The following is a 15315-nucleotide window of genomic DNA, read 5'->3' as shown; positions in this document are numbered from 1 at the left end:
CTGAAGTTGTGTCCTCTTGTTCTCAACTCTCCTACCGTGGGAAACAACTTTGCCACATCTACTCTGTCCAGGCCTTTCAACATTTGAAATGCTTCAGTGAGGTTTCCACCCCCCCCCCCCCATTCTTCTGAACTCAAAGATGCACAGTCCAAGAGCTGACAAAGAGTCCTCATATTATTACTCTGAACCCTCTCCATGCCAGCATATCCTTTCTTAAATAAGCCCAAAACTGTATCCAAGCGAGGCCTCACCAGTACCTTGTAAAGCCTCAACATAACATCATTGCTCTTGTATCCTCTAGATATGAATGCCAACATTGCATTCACCTTCTTCACCACCAACTCAACCTGGAAGTTAATCTTTCGGGCATCCTGCATGAGGACTCCCAAGACCCTTTGCACCTCCAAATTTGGAATTTTCTCCCCATCCAAATAATAGTCTGCCCTTTTATTCCTTCTACCAAAGTGCATGGCCGTACATTTTCCAACATTGTATTTCCATTCCTATTTCTTTGACCTTTTTTCTAATCTAAGTCTTTCAGCACCCTCTCCGTTCCCTTATCACAAGCTGCACCTCCACCTATCTTTGTATTATCTACAAACTTAGTGACAAAGCCATTTATTTGCCAATCCAAGTCATTGACATACAATATAAAAAGTAGTGGCCCCAACACTGACACTTGAACACCATGGGTAACTGAATAGACTTCCTTTCTTGCTACTCTTTGTCTCCTGCCGATCAGCTCATGCTCTACCCATGCGAGCATCTTTCTTGTAATTCCATGGGCTCTCATTTAGTATAGCAGCCTCATGTGTGGCACTTTGTCAAAGGCATTTTGAAAGTCCAATTATAAACATCCACAGCATCTCCTTTGTCTAGCCTGCTTGCGATTCCCTCAAAAATTTAGAGGAGATTTGTCAGGCAAGATTTTTCTCTTAAGGAAACCATGCTGACTTTGGTCTATCTTATCATACACCTGCAGATACTCCATAACTTCACCCTTGACAATCGACTCCAATATGGTCTATAATTTACTTTCTGCTGTCTGCCTCCTTTTTTTAAATAGTGGCATGACCTTGACAATTTTCGAGTCACCGGAACCATGCCAGAATCAAATGCTTCTTGGAAGATGATTATCAATGCCTCCACAATCTCTACAGCTACTTTTTTCAGAAGCTAAAGGTGCATTGCATCTGATCCGGATGACTTATTTACCCCTAGATCTTTCAGCTTTCCAGGCACCTCCCCTCTGGTGATCGTGCTTGCACTCACTTCTCTTTCCTGACAGCCTTTAAAGTCAGGTATACTGCTAATGTCTTCCACAGTGAAGATAGATAAAAGTAACTCATTTAGTTCCTCTGCCATCTCCTGGACTCCCATTACGATTTTTCCAGCGTCATTCTCTATCAGACCTATATCTACTCTTCACATACTTTATAAAAAAACATTTAGTATTCTTTGTGATATCATTTGCTAGCTAAGATAACCTTTCTCTTCCTAATGACCTTAGTTGCCTTCAGTAACCTTTTAAAAACTTCCCAGACTTCTACCTTTCCACTGGTTTTTGCATTCTTTTATGCCCTTTCTTTTGCTTTTACTTTTGATTCATGTTTCCATTCAAACATTTCTTCGTTTCTGGAATATAACTGCTCTGCACCTTCCTCATTTCTCGCCAAAACTTCACCCATTGCTGCTCTGTCATCTTCCTGGTAGGGTGCCTTTCCAATCAACTTTGGCCAGTTCTCTCTCATCTCATACTTCTGTATATCTCCTTTATTCCACTGGTATACTGACACATTTGATTTTAGTTTCTGGCTCTTGAATTCTATCATACTATCATCAATGTACCTTATAAACTCTAGTTCATTACACAATTACAGAATTATCATTTCCCTGGTTGGCTCATCCACAAGCTATTCTAAAAAGCCACCTGAAGGTATTCAATAAATTGATTCTCATGGGATCCAGCAGCAACCAGGTTTTCCCAATTAAACACAACTTCCACCTGCCTTTATGGAACAAGATATAGAAAACCAGAATAACCATTTGTTTATGAAGAGTTTAAAGAAATTTAACACTGGTAACTAAAAAGTGATAAATAAATGAATGAATCTGCAATCAAATTAACCTATATAGCAATGAGTTAAAAGAAATGGTAATGGAGATAATGGGTGCACTTTTGATAATCTTCCAAAATTCTAAAGATTATCAAAAGATTCACACATGTTTTAAATTGTACAAAACATAGCCCACAATTTAAGGGCAAATACAAAGAGAGAACTGGTATTTGTTGTTGGAAAAATACTAAAATTTATTGTTAAGCAAATGGCTACAGACTCAGTAAATAATAAATGGAGTGGGCAAAGTGAATGTGGATTTATACAAAACAAATCATAATTTGATAATTTATTAAGATACTTTTAAGCTTGTAAACTAATCATAACAACATACAAGATACAGTTTACTTAGATGATCTGATGGCCTTGCAACCACAAAATACGAGTACACAGTATTTGGGGAATAAATATTTTAGACTGAGGATTGGTTTATAGGCCCAACTTTTCCACAACTTAAACATGATTTAAATTAAGGTATCTAGTAACACTATAAACACAGATACACTGGAGGAATTCAGCAGGTCTCACAGTGTCCATAGAAGGTAAAGATATATTACTGATATTTCAAGCCTGAGCCCTTCCTCAAGGTGTGAGCAAAAAGCAGACAAGGGGCCTATATGAAAAAGCTGGTGAACAGGAAGAATGGGAGAGGAGGGAGTAAATACCAACAGACAAAAGTTGTTAATTGGATATGTTGAGGACAGGAGAAGAAAGGTAAGTAGTTTTTGGCTCTATAGAGGGTGGGGGAGGGGGAGGGAGAGGAAAAGATGATGGGAAGCTAATTGAAACCAGGTAAGTCGATGTTAGTGTCATCTTTCTGGAGAGTGCTCAGATGAAATATGAGGTGTTGTTTGTCCAATTTGAGAGTGGTCTCAGTCTGGCAGTGCATGACACCATGGACAAACAGGTTGGCAATGGAACAGGATGGATCTAATAATATCCAAACTCAGAAATGATACAGAATGACAGCAAGTTACGGACAGAGTCATTGGGGATTTTAGATAGGCCAAGTGGATGAGTGAGGATATTTGAAGAAATATGAGGTTACTTACTTGGGCTGACAAACAGAAACATAGAATATTTATTAAAATGGTGAGAGACTGAAAGGTGTTGATGTCAATATACAAAATATATTAAGATGCTGATACACAAAGTACTCAGAGTTAACATGGTGGTCCAACAGCCAAATGGGGATTCTTTCTCTGAAGTTGAACAAGACTGATAACATTTGGGAGGATGACATTTTCTGACGTATTGCCAAAAACGATAGCTGGTTATCTATTCTTTCCCTCCAATAGGCTCTATTCCTTTCTTTTCTTGCTATCCACTTAATATGTAGTACAACTCTGATTAGTGAAATCGGATTCTCCGAAATCCTAATTTATCCATAATTTTTTTCAAAAATTGGATAAATGAGGATATCCGAACAAATCAGAAATCCTCATCAATCCAAATTTTTTTGGAGCCAAACTGACTAAATAGGTTGAAAAAAATACTCACACGACATGAAATTAGAACGATGATTGTCCTAGTTTCAGTTAACTCCCTCCTCTCTTTCTTTCCATTTCTTCTTTACCTTCCCATATTGACTTTTCTCTCCAACTCTCCCTCTCAGTCTGCATCCCACTGTCTCCCATCTGCAAGTGGTCAGAAGAGTCCCTTGACCCGGCGTCAAGGAGAGCGGCCTGGGCATGAGCGGGATCTCAGGCTCAATGGCATTCCCTCCCCTCCTATCACTGTCCCTCCCTCTCTCCTCGGCCCACCGACTCCAAACCCTCCCCTCAGCCTACTACCACACTCCTGGTGTGGGGGTGTGTGTGTGCGGGGATGTTGGTGGGGGGGTGTGTGTGGGGGTATATGTGGAGGGGTGCGTGTGCGGGGGTGTGTGTGGGGGTGTGTGTGTGTGGGGGGTGTGTGTGTGGGGGTGTGTGTGTGTGGGAGTGTGTGTGGGGGTGTGTGTGTGGGGGTGTGTGTGGGGGTGTGTGTGTGGGGGGGTGTGTGTGGGGGGGTGTATGTGTGTGTGGGGGGGTGTATGTGTGTGTGGGGGGGGTGTGTGTGTGGGGGTGTGTGTGTGGGGGTGTGTGTGTGGGGGTGTGTGTGTGGGGGTGTGTGTGTGGGGGGGTGTGTGTGGGGGGGTGTGTGGGTGAGTGTGTGTGTGGGGGTGTGTGTGGGTGTGTGGGGGTGTGTGTGTGTGGGGGTGGGTGTGTGTGGGGGTGGGTGTGTGTGGGGGTGTGTGTGTGGGGGTGTGTGTGTGGGGGTGTGTGTGTGGGGGTGTGTGTGTGTGTGGGGGTGTGTGTGTGTGCGGGGGTGTGTGTGTGTGCGGGGGTGTGTGTGTGTGGGGGGGTGTGTGTGGGGGGGTGTGTGTGGGGGGGTGTGTGTGGGGGGTGTGTGTGTGTGGGGGTGTGTGTGGGGGGGGGTGAGTGCGCGAGCGCGCAGTAAGTCTGGGGACGATTCGGAGTCAGGACTTGGTCATTGGGAGCTCTGGTGGCCGGGGAGACAGTAGCCCTGCAACTCGCTATTGAGTCTTCCACTGGCCCGGGAAGCCTCCCTGGGGATTAGCAGCCGCGGTGGAGATGTATCAGGGATTGGTGGTGGTGGTGGTTGGGTGGTCTTGGTGATCCATTGCAGCCAGCAATTAAACATTATTTTAATGCTTAAAAAACTTTCCTTTGTTGTTTGTTTGTTATTGTCTAAACATTGATACATGTGATTTGCTGTTGCTACTGGGTTGTTTCTAAAAAAATAACCAGTTATATAAAAAAAAGGTTTAACCGATATTGGTCCTGTCCCAACAATTTTGGATAATCAGAATTGTACCATTGCTCCAAGTTCAAAGATTTTGTCAGAGTACTGGATAAACATCACATACAACCCAAGAAAGAATTCCTAATTACCGCAACCTATTCAAGAAAAGAGAAATGTATATGAAAAATAAAAAGGTAAACACAATATAATAAATGTAAACAATCTGACAGTGCAAATCAGAGAAATATCCAGTAATAAATAATGAGCAAAGTAAGAATCCATAAATGAGTCTCTGAATGAGGCTGTTGTTCAGGATTCTGATGGTTGAGGGGTAGTAACTATCCTTCAACCAGATGATACGAGGTCTGTGGCATCTATACCTCTTTCTGATGGCAGCAGCGAGAACAGAGCATGCCCTGGGTCATGTGGATCCTTGATGACTGCTTCTGCTCGCCAATGGCAATGTTACACATAGATCTTATCAATGATGAGGGTTTTCCTGTGATGTACTGACAATGAGATAGACAACAGACTCGCCAAGGCAAATAGCGCCTTTGGAAGACTACACAAAAGAGTCTGGAAAAACAACCAACTGAAAAACCTCACAAAGATAAGCGTATACAGAGCCGTTGTCATACCCACACTCCTGTTCGGCTCCGAATCATGGGTCCTCTACCGGCATCACTTACGGCTCCTAGAACGCTTCCACCAGCGTTGTCTCCGCTCCATCCTCAACATCCATTGGAGCGCTTTCATCCCTAACGTCGAAGTACTCGAGATGGCAGAGGCCGACAGCATCGAGTCCACGCTGCTGAAGATTCAGCTGCGCTGGATGGGTCACGTCTCCAGAATGGAGGACCATCGCCTTCCCAAGATCGTGTTATATGGCGAGCTCTCCACTGGCCACCGTGACAGAGGTGCACCAAAGAAAAGGTACAAGGACTGCCTAAAGAAATCTCTTGGTGCCTGCCACATTGACCACCGCCAGTGGGCTGATATCGCCTCAAACCGTGCATCTTGGCGCCTCACAGTTTGGCGGGCAGCAACCTCCTTTGAAGAAGACCGCAGAGCCCACCTCACTGACAAAAGGCAAAGGAGGAAAAACCCAACACCCAACCCCAACCAACCAATTTTCCCCTGCAGCCGCTGCAACCGTGTCTGCCTGTCCCGCATCGGACTTGTCAGTCACAAACGAGCCTGCAGCTGATGTGGACTTTTACCCCCTGCATAAATCTTCGTCCGCGAAGCCAAGCCAAAGAACTGGGCTGTGTCCATGATCTTTTGCAGGGCTTTCCATTCAGACGTATTGGTGCCTCCATACCATGCTGTGATGCAGCAGGTAAGAACACTTTCCACTATATTGTGTTAACTACATTGCCATCCAAATCGGCATGATCCCTCCCATGATCACTGGATCATACACCTCTAGATTTCCCCTCAAAAAGTCTACAATTTAATCCTTGGTTTTGGTAACACTGAGTGAGAGGTTGTTGTTAGTACACTATTCAACCAAGTTATAAAATATCCTTGATTTTACTGAGCAATGTCATCCATATACTCTCTTGGCTAATCATTTTCCTTGAACTTTCACCCTTGCACTTTTTATACTTGTCTAGGCTCTCATTACCCAACAAACACGGTATATGCATGATACTTCCCATTTCCTGCTTGTTATTTATAAATTTTGATTTCATAACTCCATCCATCATATTCATGAGGATAGAATTTCTTTGAATCCCTAGTAGCTTCTCCTTGCATGGGCCCCATTTCTGATAGTGAATTACTTTCAGGTACTTCAGGATTTGTTAAATCATATCTCAGCCAAGGTATAATATGTTTTCCCCAAATTGACAAATTTTTTTTATTTTGATTTACCTCAGTACTTTTCCAGAACTCTGCCAAAAATAATTTAATTATGATCACTCAAACTAATATTTATCAAATCCAATCTGGATAAACACAACTTAGTCACTAAGTAACAGAGTTCCTGACAGTACCATTAACTTACGAATAAGCAGCTCCACAAATCAGAGTTTGAGCTACACTAGGATATGTCTTCAAATTCCTTTGCAGGCTAGGCTCTAAGATGATCAAAAGATCTGAATTCCAGAACTGGATTTACTGCCCTTGACATCAATGCAGCAACATACATCATAGTAAAAACCGGAAGTCAATGTGAATCACCTTCTTTGGCTAAAGTTATATCTTGCAGAAAAAAATAACACAATGGAAGAGCTCATCAGGCACCTCCCCTGGTAGCTTGTTCTATATAGTCAACATTTTTAGTGTAAACAAAAGTTATTTATGGTGGTAATGATTGCTTTCACATCTGCAGGGTCTTTGGTGAAGATACTCCCATGCTGTTCCTTGCTAAGGAATTGCAAGATTTAGGCCTCGTGATAAAGGAACAGGAATGGTGGGGGGGGGGGTAGATTTCTGTGGTAACATTCTTCTGTATTTATTGTCTTTGGTTGCCTCCATGGTAAGGGTCATGATTTTGGTAGATACATTTGGAAGAGAGTGCACACTGCACCAATAATTTGCTCTACACCTGGTCTTAAAATGGAGTAACTGTTAAACTGTTATCGATAATAACGTAACAATGTAGGAGATAGTAGGAGTAGTGTGTTCAACTTCTCAAGCCTGTTCTGCCAATTACTAATCACTTTCATGTCCTATTCCCATTTCCCATGAAATCTCTTGTAGCTGATGAGTCCAGCCTATTGGCATTGACATAAATGCAATGTTCATATCCAGTAAATGAATCTGAGACTTTCATATGTACCACACAATATTTATTTATTTATATAGATGAAATACTTATCCTGCATATGTATTGGTTGTGTGTATGTGTATTATCACTGGTTGTGTGTCTGCATGTTTTGCATCGAGGACCGGAGAATGTTGTTTTGTCAGGTTGTACTTGGACAATCAGATGACAATATACTTGACTTCAAAATTCCATGAGTAGAAATGTTTCTGGTCTGCCCATTTATGAAAACCAGAGGGACCATTTTCAGTGGGAAAGAAGCTGGATAGGGGCTGTTTCTTTTACGACTGCAGGGTTAGAGCACGAGCCAACAAAATATTTCTTGAGGTATGCTCACTATAGTAAATGTAATTCAGCTAATTTCCACAGAGCAACTTTCTACAAACATGCAGATATGTTTTTAGTGATTGAGGATTAAATACAGATCAAGATATCTAGATACATTTTCCAATTTATGTTCAAAAGGATGCAATAGCATCTTTTTTCTATTCATGGGAGGTCAGATGGGGCCTCAAATCAAATACTGCATTTCCACCATAATCAAATGACCTCCTACAATTTGACTTAACAGTTTACTTCATAAAGCCACACACACCAAAAATCAATGAATGAGGTTATAAAGAATCAATGTTACCTTTGGCCTTGATTGCTGTAGTTGTTATCATATGAGTCGTAACCTTGGTCTTCATATGTTGTTCCATAGCCATCACCATATGCCTAAAGTTTCAAGAAGGAGCAGTGACTATATAATGTACATGTTATTCTGAAACACATCTTCAAATATAGAACTGGCTTTGCGTTGAAAGTCCAAATATCCAAGTGGAATTCAACCCAAAATGGAATTTTTAACCAATGGCAGTAAACGAAGAAAATATTGTTCAGTTTTTGGCCTTCCTCTAAAACCATTGGGCGTCCTGAGAAATGATTCCATGAGCATTAGCAGTCCTTTTGAAAAGAATCTTCATAAATTGGTAGAGACAGCAAGGCCTGAGATCGTTCAACTATGGAATTAAGGACAACGCTATGCATTGTAATCGCACCAACATATATGTGTGGGCACTGACAATGATCACTGCTCAGTCGTCTCTTCCCATTATGCCGCTAATCCAGGAGAATTCCAATGCCGGTTGGACTCCTTCAATTGTTATCATGGCTTAGATTAGCTAATTAAATATTGGCAGAGAATTAAAACTGATATATTCTGATTTGCTTGCCTCACTGATACCATAAGCCAGAATGAACTGTCAACAGAGAGACATCCACACCTCTTGCTGGAGTGTGGTAAAGAAAGCCTTTTTTGCAGATCTCCATTGTTGTCTGAGGTATTTCTAGAGACGTTATCGCTTCAAATGATCAAGTCATTGTGGTTTATTGATAAATAATTGTGATTTTTTTTCTTGTCAAATCTTAATGGCAAAGCCCTGTACTGCAACTGCACTGTGGCACACATTGCTGTCAATTGGACAAGAAGCAACAAACTGTCTAGGAGCAGATGAACAAAGCTGATAGCAGGCAAGGCCATTATCTCAGCTTTACCAGTTATGGAGTATAGCAAAGAAATAGGATTGAAATTTATCGCATAGAAATAGACCCTTTTCTTCCCACTCTTTGTCAATCAAAATGTTTATCCAAGCCTGTCGCATTTGGCTGCATTCAGTTTGGATCCTCCAAAACCTTTCCTATCCATGTTATTGTCTAATTAAAACTATCCCACCACTGTGTGAAAAAAGGTGCACCTCAAATTTGTCTTAAATCTTTCCCATTTCACCTTAAATTCACACCCTCTAGATTTAGATTCTTTTAAACTGGGAAAAATATTGAGTCTACCCTATCCACACCCCTTGTGATTTTATAAACCTCTAGAAAAGGTCCCCCTCAGCCTCCTGCTTTTCAGGAAGAAGAGTCCCAGCCTATCCAATCTCTCTGAAGAATTTCAACCTTGCCAGTCCCAGTAACATTCTTGTGATCTTTTCTGAATCCTTTCCAGATGAATATTTTTTCTATAGCTTGCGACTTAAACTGCACACATGGATGATCTCACTAAAGCCATGTGCAATTACATGGTCTTCAAGGCTTTACAGACATCAACAACCCCAAAATCTCAAAACTAGTTTGTCCAAGTAGAAATGTTCAATTAACTCACTAAATACAAACAAAACCTAAAACACAATTAGGCTACATTTATTTTGGTTTGGATAAAGTGAAAATTAAAGCTAACAAAATAGAAGCAGATACAATATTATCAAGCCTCATTTTCTTGTTTTTCTACTTCTTAAAACAAAATGAACAGCTATTCAAAACAATGCAATGCACAAACACACTGGAGAATCTCAATGCATCTGGCCCGTGCCTTCACAAAGATATTCAAAACAGTTGCTCACACCAGCGTCACTAGGGGGATGCGGACCGCACCGACTGACACCATCAGAAGGGGTGACACCAGAATGGCTGTCTATAAAGTTTTGTGCATTATTTCGGCAGAAATTTATTTTTATATAAAAATATTTCTGTAGTTAGTTATAACATCAAATATAAATTTCATAAACCCAGCTTACATGTATCAATATATCTACCAGGGTAAAACTATGCTAATTTACTTTTTGAACCTTCTAATGTGCTCTGGTCAGAGCTATCATTATTACCCAATTCAATGACACTTCAAATTACGTTGTTTCATCTGCATGCGCTATAAGCACACACTGTTGTTTTTGTTACTGCTGGTGTTTATATAGTCACTGCTTTTATCAAATTTTCTGATGTTTATCTACAATATTGTGGCCATTGGTATTTGTGAACCTATAATCAATAACTTTTTTGAGAATCATGTATTAAAGGAGAAAAATCAAAAAAGGTTTCCGCTCAGTTACTAAAAATGTTGTAAGTAATTTTGCTAGTTGTTATCTCACTATTATTGCTAATTATATAAGAATTATGATTTACAAGTAACATTAGTACAAAAAACATTACTAAGGATTCTGTATGGTCTAGTACAGCTGGATGTCCATGGCGGGGGGGGGGGGGTGAAAGAGAGGGAGTGGTGGTAGTGACACCAACCCTAGTGTTGCCACTGGTTGCTCAGTCATTATATACTGACGTACATTAATGCATATGGGTTGCACATGTAGTTTGTTTTCAAAACTTGTTAAGATCGATGGCAATTGGTAAATGTTCCATTTTGCTGATGCTATTGCTTCAAAAAAAAAGCAACTTTCTACTAATCTGGTATTATTTGAATAATGTTGTGAAAGTTGGTTGCCAAAACAGAGATTTCCTGGACCTAAACACACTCCGTTGGAGGACCTCAGTGGTCAAGTAGCATCAGTGGGAGAAAAATAATTTTTTGAGCCCAAACCCTTTATTGAAACTGAAAAAAGGAAAAAGCCAGTTTGAAGAAGACAGAATGGGACTGGACGAGTCGGGATGGCAAACCAGTTGGAGATGAAGCATCACAGTCAGAGGTAGAAGATTGGCAGATGCCAGACAAAGGGCTAGAGAGCCAAGAATATCAATAGGGTCAGGAGAACAGAGGAATTATACATTGTGGAATGGGCGAATTGAAGTCAAGGGTTGCCAATACAAAATGAGATGGTGAGAATGGTGGTGTAAAGAAAAAAAGAGATGGAACCTGGTTTCGGGTTGGGGGAGGGGGGGAGAGAGTGGAATAATCCTGTGGTGAGATGAGGGTGGAGGGAAATGGAACATAAAAGAGAGGGAAAGAATGAATGGGGCTGGGCAAGGGTGGGGACAAAAAGGTGGTGGGGGCTACAGGAGAAGACATTTTCTGTAATTAGAAAATTCTACGCAGGTCAATAGGATGCTCCTCCTTGGGAAGCTACAGCCCAATAGTTTCTACAGAATTTTACAATTTCAGGAAATGAGTTTCCTCTCTCTTCATCTGCACCCAATTCTTCCCCATCTACCCCTTTTTTGTCTCCTTTCCCATCGACCTACCCTACATTCTCTACCATTCTCTCCCTCTTGCTTGTGGTTTCATCCCCTCCCACCCCCAGTTCCCCACTGGATTCTTCTGCTCTCTTTAGATCTTCTCTTCTTATCAGATCCCAGCATTGGCAACCTTTGACTTGGAATCCACTTCAACCTGCATGACTCACCTTCCTCCAGTTGACCCCAATACTTGGTTGCTTCCCTTTCCCTCTGACTAGCATCTGGCAATCTACTTCCTCTGTCCATCACGATTCAGCTCCACCTCACTTACCAATCCTGTACAAAAGCCTCTGGTTCCATCCCATCCTTCTTACATTAGATTCTACATTTCTCCAGTTTCAATAAATGACTTCTGCTCGAAACATCAACCATTCTTTTTCTCCCCCACCGATGCTGCTTGACTCGCTGAATTCCTGTAGCAAAGTGTGTTTAGCTTCAGATTCCAGCATCTGTATTCACCTGTGTGGCTCCATATCTCCCAGACATTTAATGTGGGTTAAAAATACTACTCCCTGTAAAAAAAAAAGTTGGTGACATGTTTGGGAACACAGATTTTCAACACTTCTTAAACATTTTTAATAGACAAATAAGAACAGCACTAATCGCTTCTAAACCAAGTAAAAATTGTCACTCACGCTGTTAAAATACAAATATACAAGAATTCAATTCATCACGTATGGGTGGCATACCAAATCAAACTCATTCTAATCTGATCAAATATTATCAAGGTTTTCCAGTTTAAAAATAAAATTTTGCTATCTCAATGCAGAGATGAAAGAAAGCCAACATACATCTCAGAATCCAGAATTGGCATTGATAGGCATCTAACCACAACCTACAATCTTAGACTGGAAATTATTACTAATTGCAGGTGCTGGGAGACTAGCTATCTGTCAAACAGTATGCATAATATTGTCACTTTGAGGAAATCTGCCAAATTTAAAACCTTATGTGGTTATATATTTTAATAACAAAATAAAATGTAATTATGCATCTTTAATGAAAAAGCTTTTAATTAGGCATAGAACAGAATTGGATAAATATCAACCAAACTTGTTTGGGCCTGCATGCAACCAAAATATCTAGAGATACAATCCTCATGGATCAAAATATACAATGATGAATCGGCAGTGACATGCATTTTCACGGAACCTTCCAAAACAATGTTCAACAATGAGCTAAAAAGAAATTTAATTGAGACAAAAAGTAACAAAATTAACCACCTACAATTTCTCTAAAATGACAAATGGTCCGTTAAGCTTGTGTGCTGCAAGGTCTGCAGTAACACAGTTAATGTCCATTCCAAGGAAAAAGAGTAATTAGATTGGTTAAGGACTGATTGTCAAAGGAACAAAGGCAGATGGACTAAACTCAATAAAATAATGCAATACAACAGAGCTAAGTGATCCTCAATCAAACTTTGCTATCCTGCCGCATCCAGTCTCAATTATGGAAGGGTCATGCATGCAAGTGTTAAGGCTGGAGCATTCACAACCACGTTCATCCAGAAATGCCCAATGAAAACTCCATCATTGTTGCATCTCCTGATTGCCGTATCATAAAAATAAGTTATCTAGTTTAAGTCATTCCACATCAGGTAGCCCTTATAGCTCTGGATGAGACTGGCATCTAACTCATCACCTAGGCATATTCTGTTCACAAAGAGCAGGACAATTTAATCCCAGTTAACTTCTGCTCAATGAATCTACATTCAAATATCAAAATATAGAAATTGTTGGCAGTACTGTCGAGTGGCACATGAGGAACTCTAATAAACCTGAAATCAATGGGCATAAAGGGAAAGACATTGCAATGGTTCAAGACATAGCTTGCACAATATGTGGTTACGATTTCTGGAGATCAATCATCCCAGCTCCATATTATCATTGTAATTATTGCTTAATGTAATGACCAAGTCCAAAGACTTAATGCTTCAACAATAACCTTCTCGCCATCATAAAATCTCATGTATGGATTCTTGCACAATGTCAGCCATAACTCCTCAAAAAAAAACACAGTACTTTCCTCAATACAAGAACTTGGATATGGGATGATAAGTGGAACTTCATTACTAATACCACAAAAAGTGGTTCGAATAACACATTTACAGCCAGTGACCTGGGTTTAAATCTGCTGCTATCTGCAAGGAGTTTGTATATTCTCCCTGTGGCTGTGGGGGTTCCTCCTCCAACCCCTCCAAAAATCTACAGGACTTGTAGATTAATTGATGTACTTGGGTGGCACAGGTTTGTGGGGTGGAAGGGACTGTTTTTATGCTGTATCTCTAAATTGATATTAAATTAAAAACAACCCAACTGCCTGTCCATGATATTCAATGGGAATCTGATCACTGTGTACCCCAACATCCTGAGGAGTTCCTGTCAACCAGAAATTCAGCTGGACTTCCTGCATAACTACTGTGATTCACACAGGTCAGAAGGTTTGCTCTCCAAGTTTCAGATCTTCCTGACTTGGATGTGTACTGCCATTTCTTCATCATCACTGGCAATAAATCCAACCCACATAATGCACTGCTCACTATGAGATATTTAGCCAACAAGGCAACTGCAAGTAGTCTTCTCAACAAGAGTTACGAATGGGCAATACATGCTGGTGTTACTGCATTTGTCATCCTCCAATACCATTCCTGTGGCCAGGGAAGACATATTGTGAATGCCCCCCACCCCCCCATAGTAACCTGGAAGGACATATTTATCAGAAGCTCCAACACTACCTCTTTCTTAACCTTCAGATGCTCCATACACAAGCCTGCTCTGCACTGACTTCACATTCATCAAGGTCCCTCTGCCTGGTGAACAGTGAAGCAAAGTGTTTATTAAGGACCTCTCCTAATTCATCCCCCTCCAAGCATTTTCCCCCCTTTATCTCTGAGTGGTCTAACATACACTCTAGTCATTGTCCTGTTCTTAATGTGTGCGCATAATGCTTCAATGTTTCCCTTAATCCTACTTGCCAAGGCCTTCTCAAGCCCCCTTCTCGCTCTTCTAAATCCATTCATGTTTTTTTTATGGCTACCTTAAAATCTTCAATAGTCTCACCTGATTTTTGCTTCCTAAACCTTAAGTATGCTTCCTTCTTCTTGACTAATGATGAAACTTCTCTTGTTAATGATGTTTTCTTTGTCCAACCATCTTTCCTGTCTCAGTGGGACAAACCTATTAAGAACCACATACAAGTGGTCCCTAAACAAACTCCACATTTCTGCTCTGCATTTTACGGAGAACATCTGTTCTTGATTAATACTGCCAAGTTCTTGACTAATACTAATGTAATTAGGCCTCCCCCATTAAATACCTTCCCTTATCCACGACTGTTTTAAAGGTCAGGGAATTGTGTTCACTATTGCAGAAATGCTCATTGCCAAAATGCTTAAGCACTACATTAACCAGATTAGTAATTGAACAGGAAAATATTGCAGTGAAAGAGGAGTGGTGAGAGAGAAAGTAAATTGATGTAGGTCTTAAGTGGCCTGGAGTTCAAAAGGATGAGGAGATATCCCATTGAAATCTGAAGAATATTGAATGGACTGTACTATGAGACCTATCCTGGACTCACAACAGCTCCTCACGACTCAAGAAGGCACAGCAGCTTACACTTCCAAGGAGGTTGAGGTCAGCAAGTCTACTGGCCCCTACTTTAACAACATTTTACATGATCACAAATTGAGAGTATCCTGTCTGTTGCATAATTGTGTGGCATGGTAACTGCAAAATATCA

The 15315-nt window shown here is 40.8% G+C and overlaps 1 protein-coding gene across 7 annotated transcripts in view; it reads right to left on the bottom strand.

The window, feature by feature from the left end:
* The window catches only part of LOC138755736 (KH domain-containing, RNA-binding, signal transduction-associated protein 3-like), a 225726-nt gene that overhangs the window by 80811 nt on the left and 129600 nt on the right, over positions 1-15315 (bottom strand). For 4 of the 7 annotated variants that reach the window (XM_069922237.1, XM_069922239.1, XM_069922240.1 and 1 more), the window contains 2 exons: positions 12037-12089; positions 8267-8349 (listed from right to left, as the gene is read on the bottom strand). In XM_069922237.1, coding sequence (XP_069778338.1) covers positions 8267-8349; positions 12037-12089 — 136 coding nt within the window. The remainder of the gene's footprint in view (positions 1-8266; positions 8350-12036; positions 12090-15315) is intronic. The other 3 variants (XR_011352516.1, XM_069922242.1, XM_069922238.1) reach the window with 1 other exon arrangement.

Source organism: Narcine bancroftii, chromosome 2 (genome assembly GCF_036971445.1).
Source record: "Narcine bancroftii isolate sNarBan1 chromosome 2, sNarBan1.hap1, whole genome shotgun sequence".
Lineage (NCBI taxonomy): Eukaryota > Metazoa > Chordata > Chondrichthyes > Torpediniformes > Narcinidae > Narcine > Narcine bancroftii.
The sequence above is the reverse complement of the archived record's forward strand: the minus strand, read 5'-3'. Positions and strand labels throughout refer to the sequence as shown.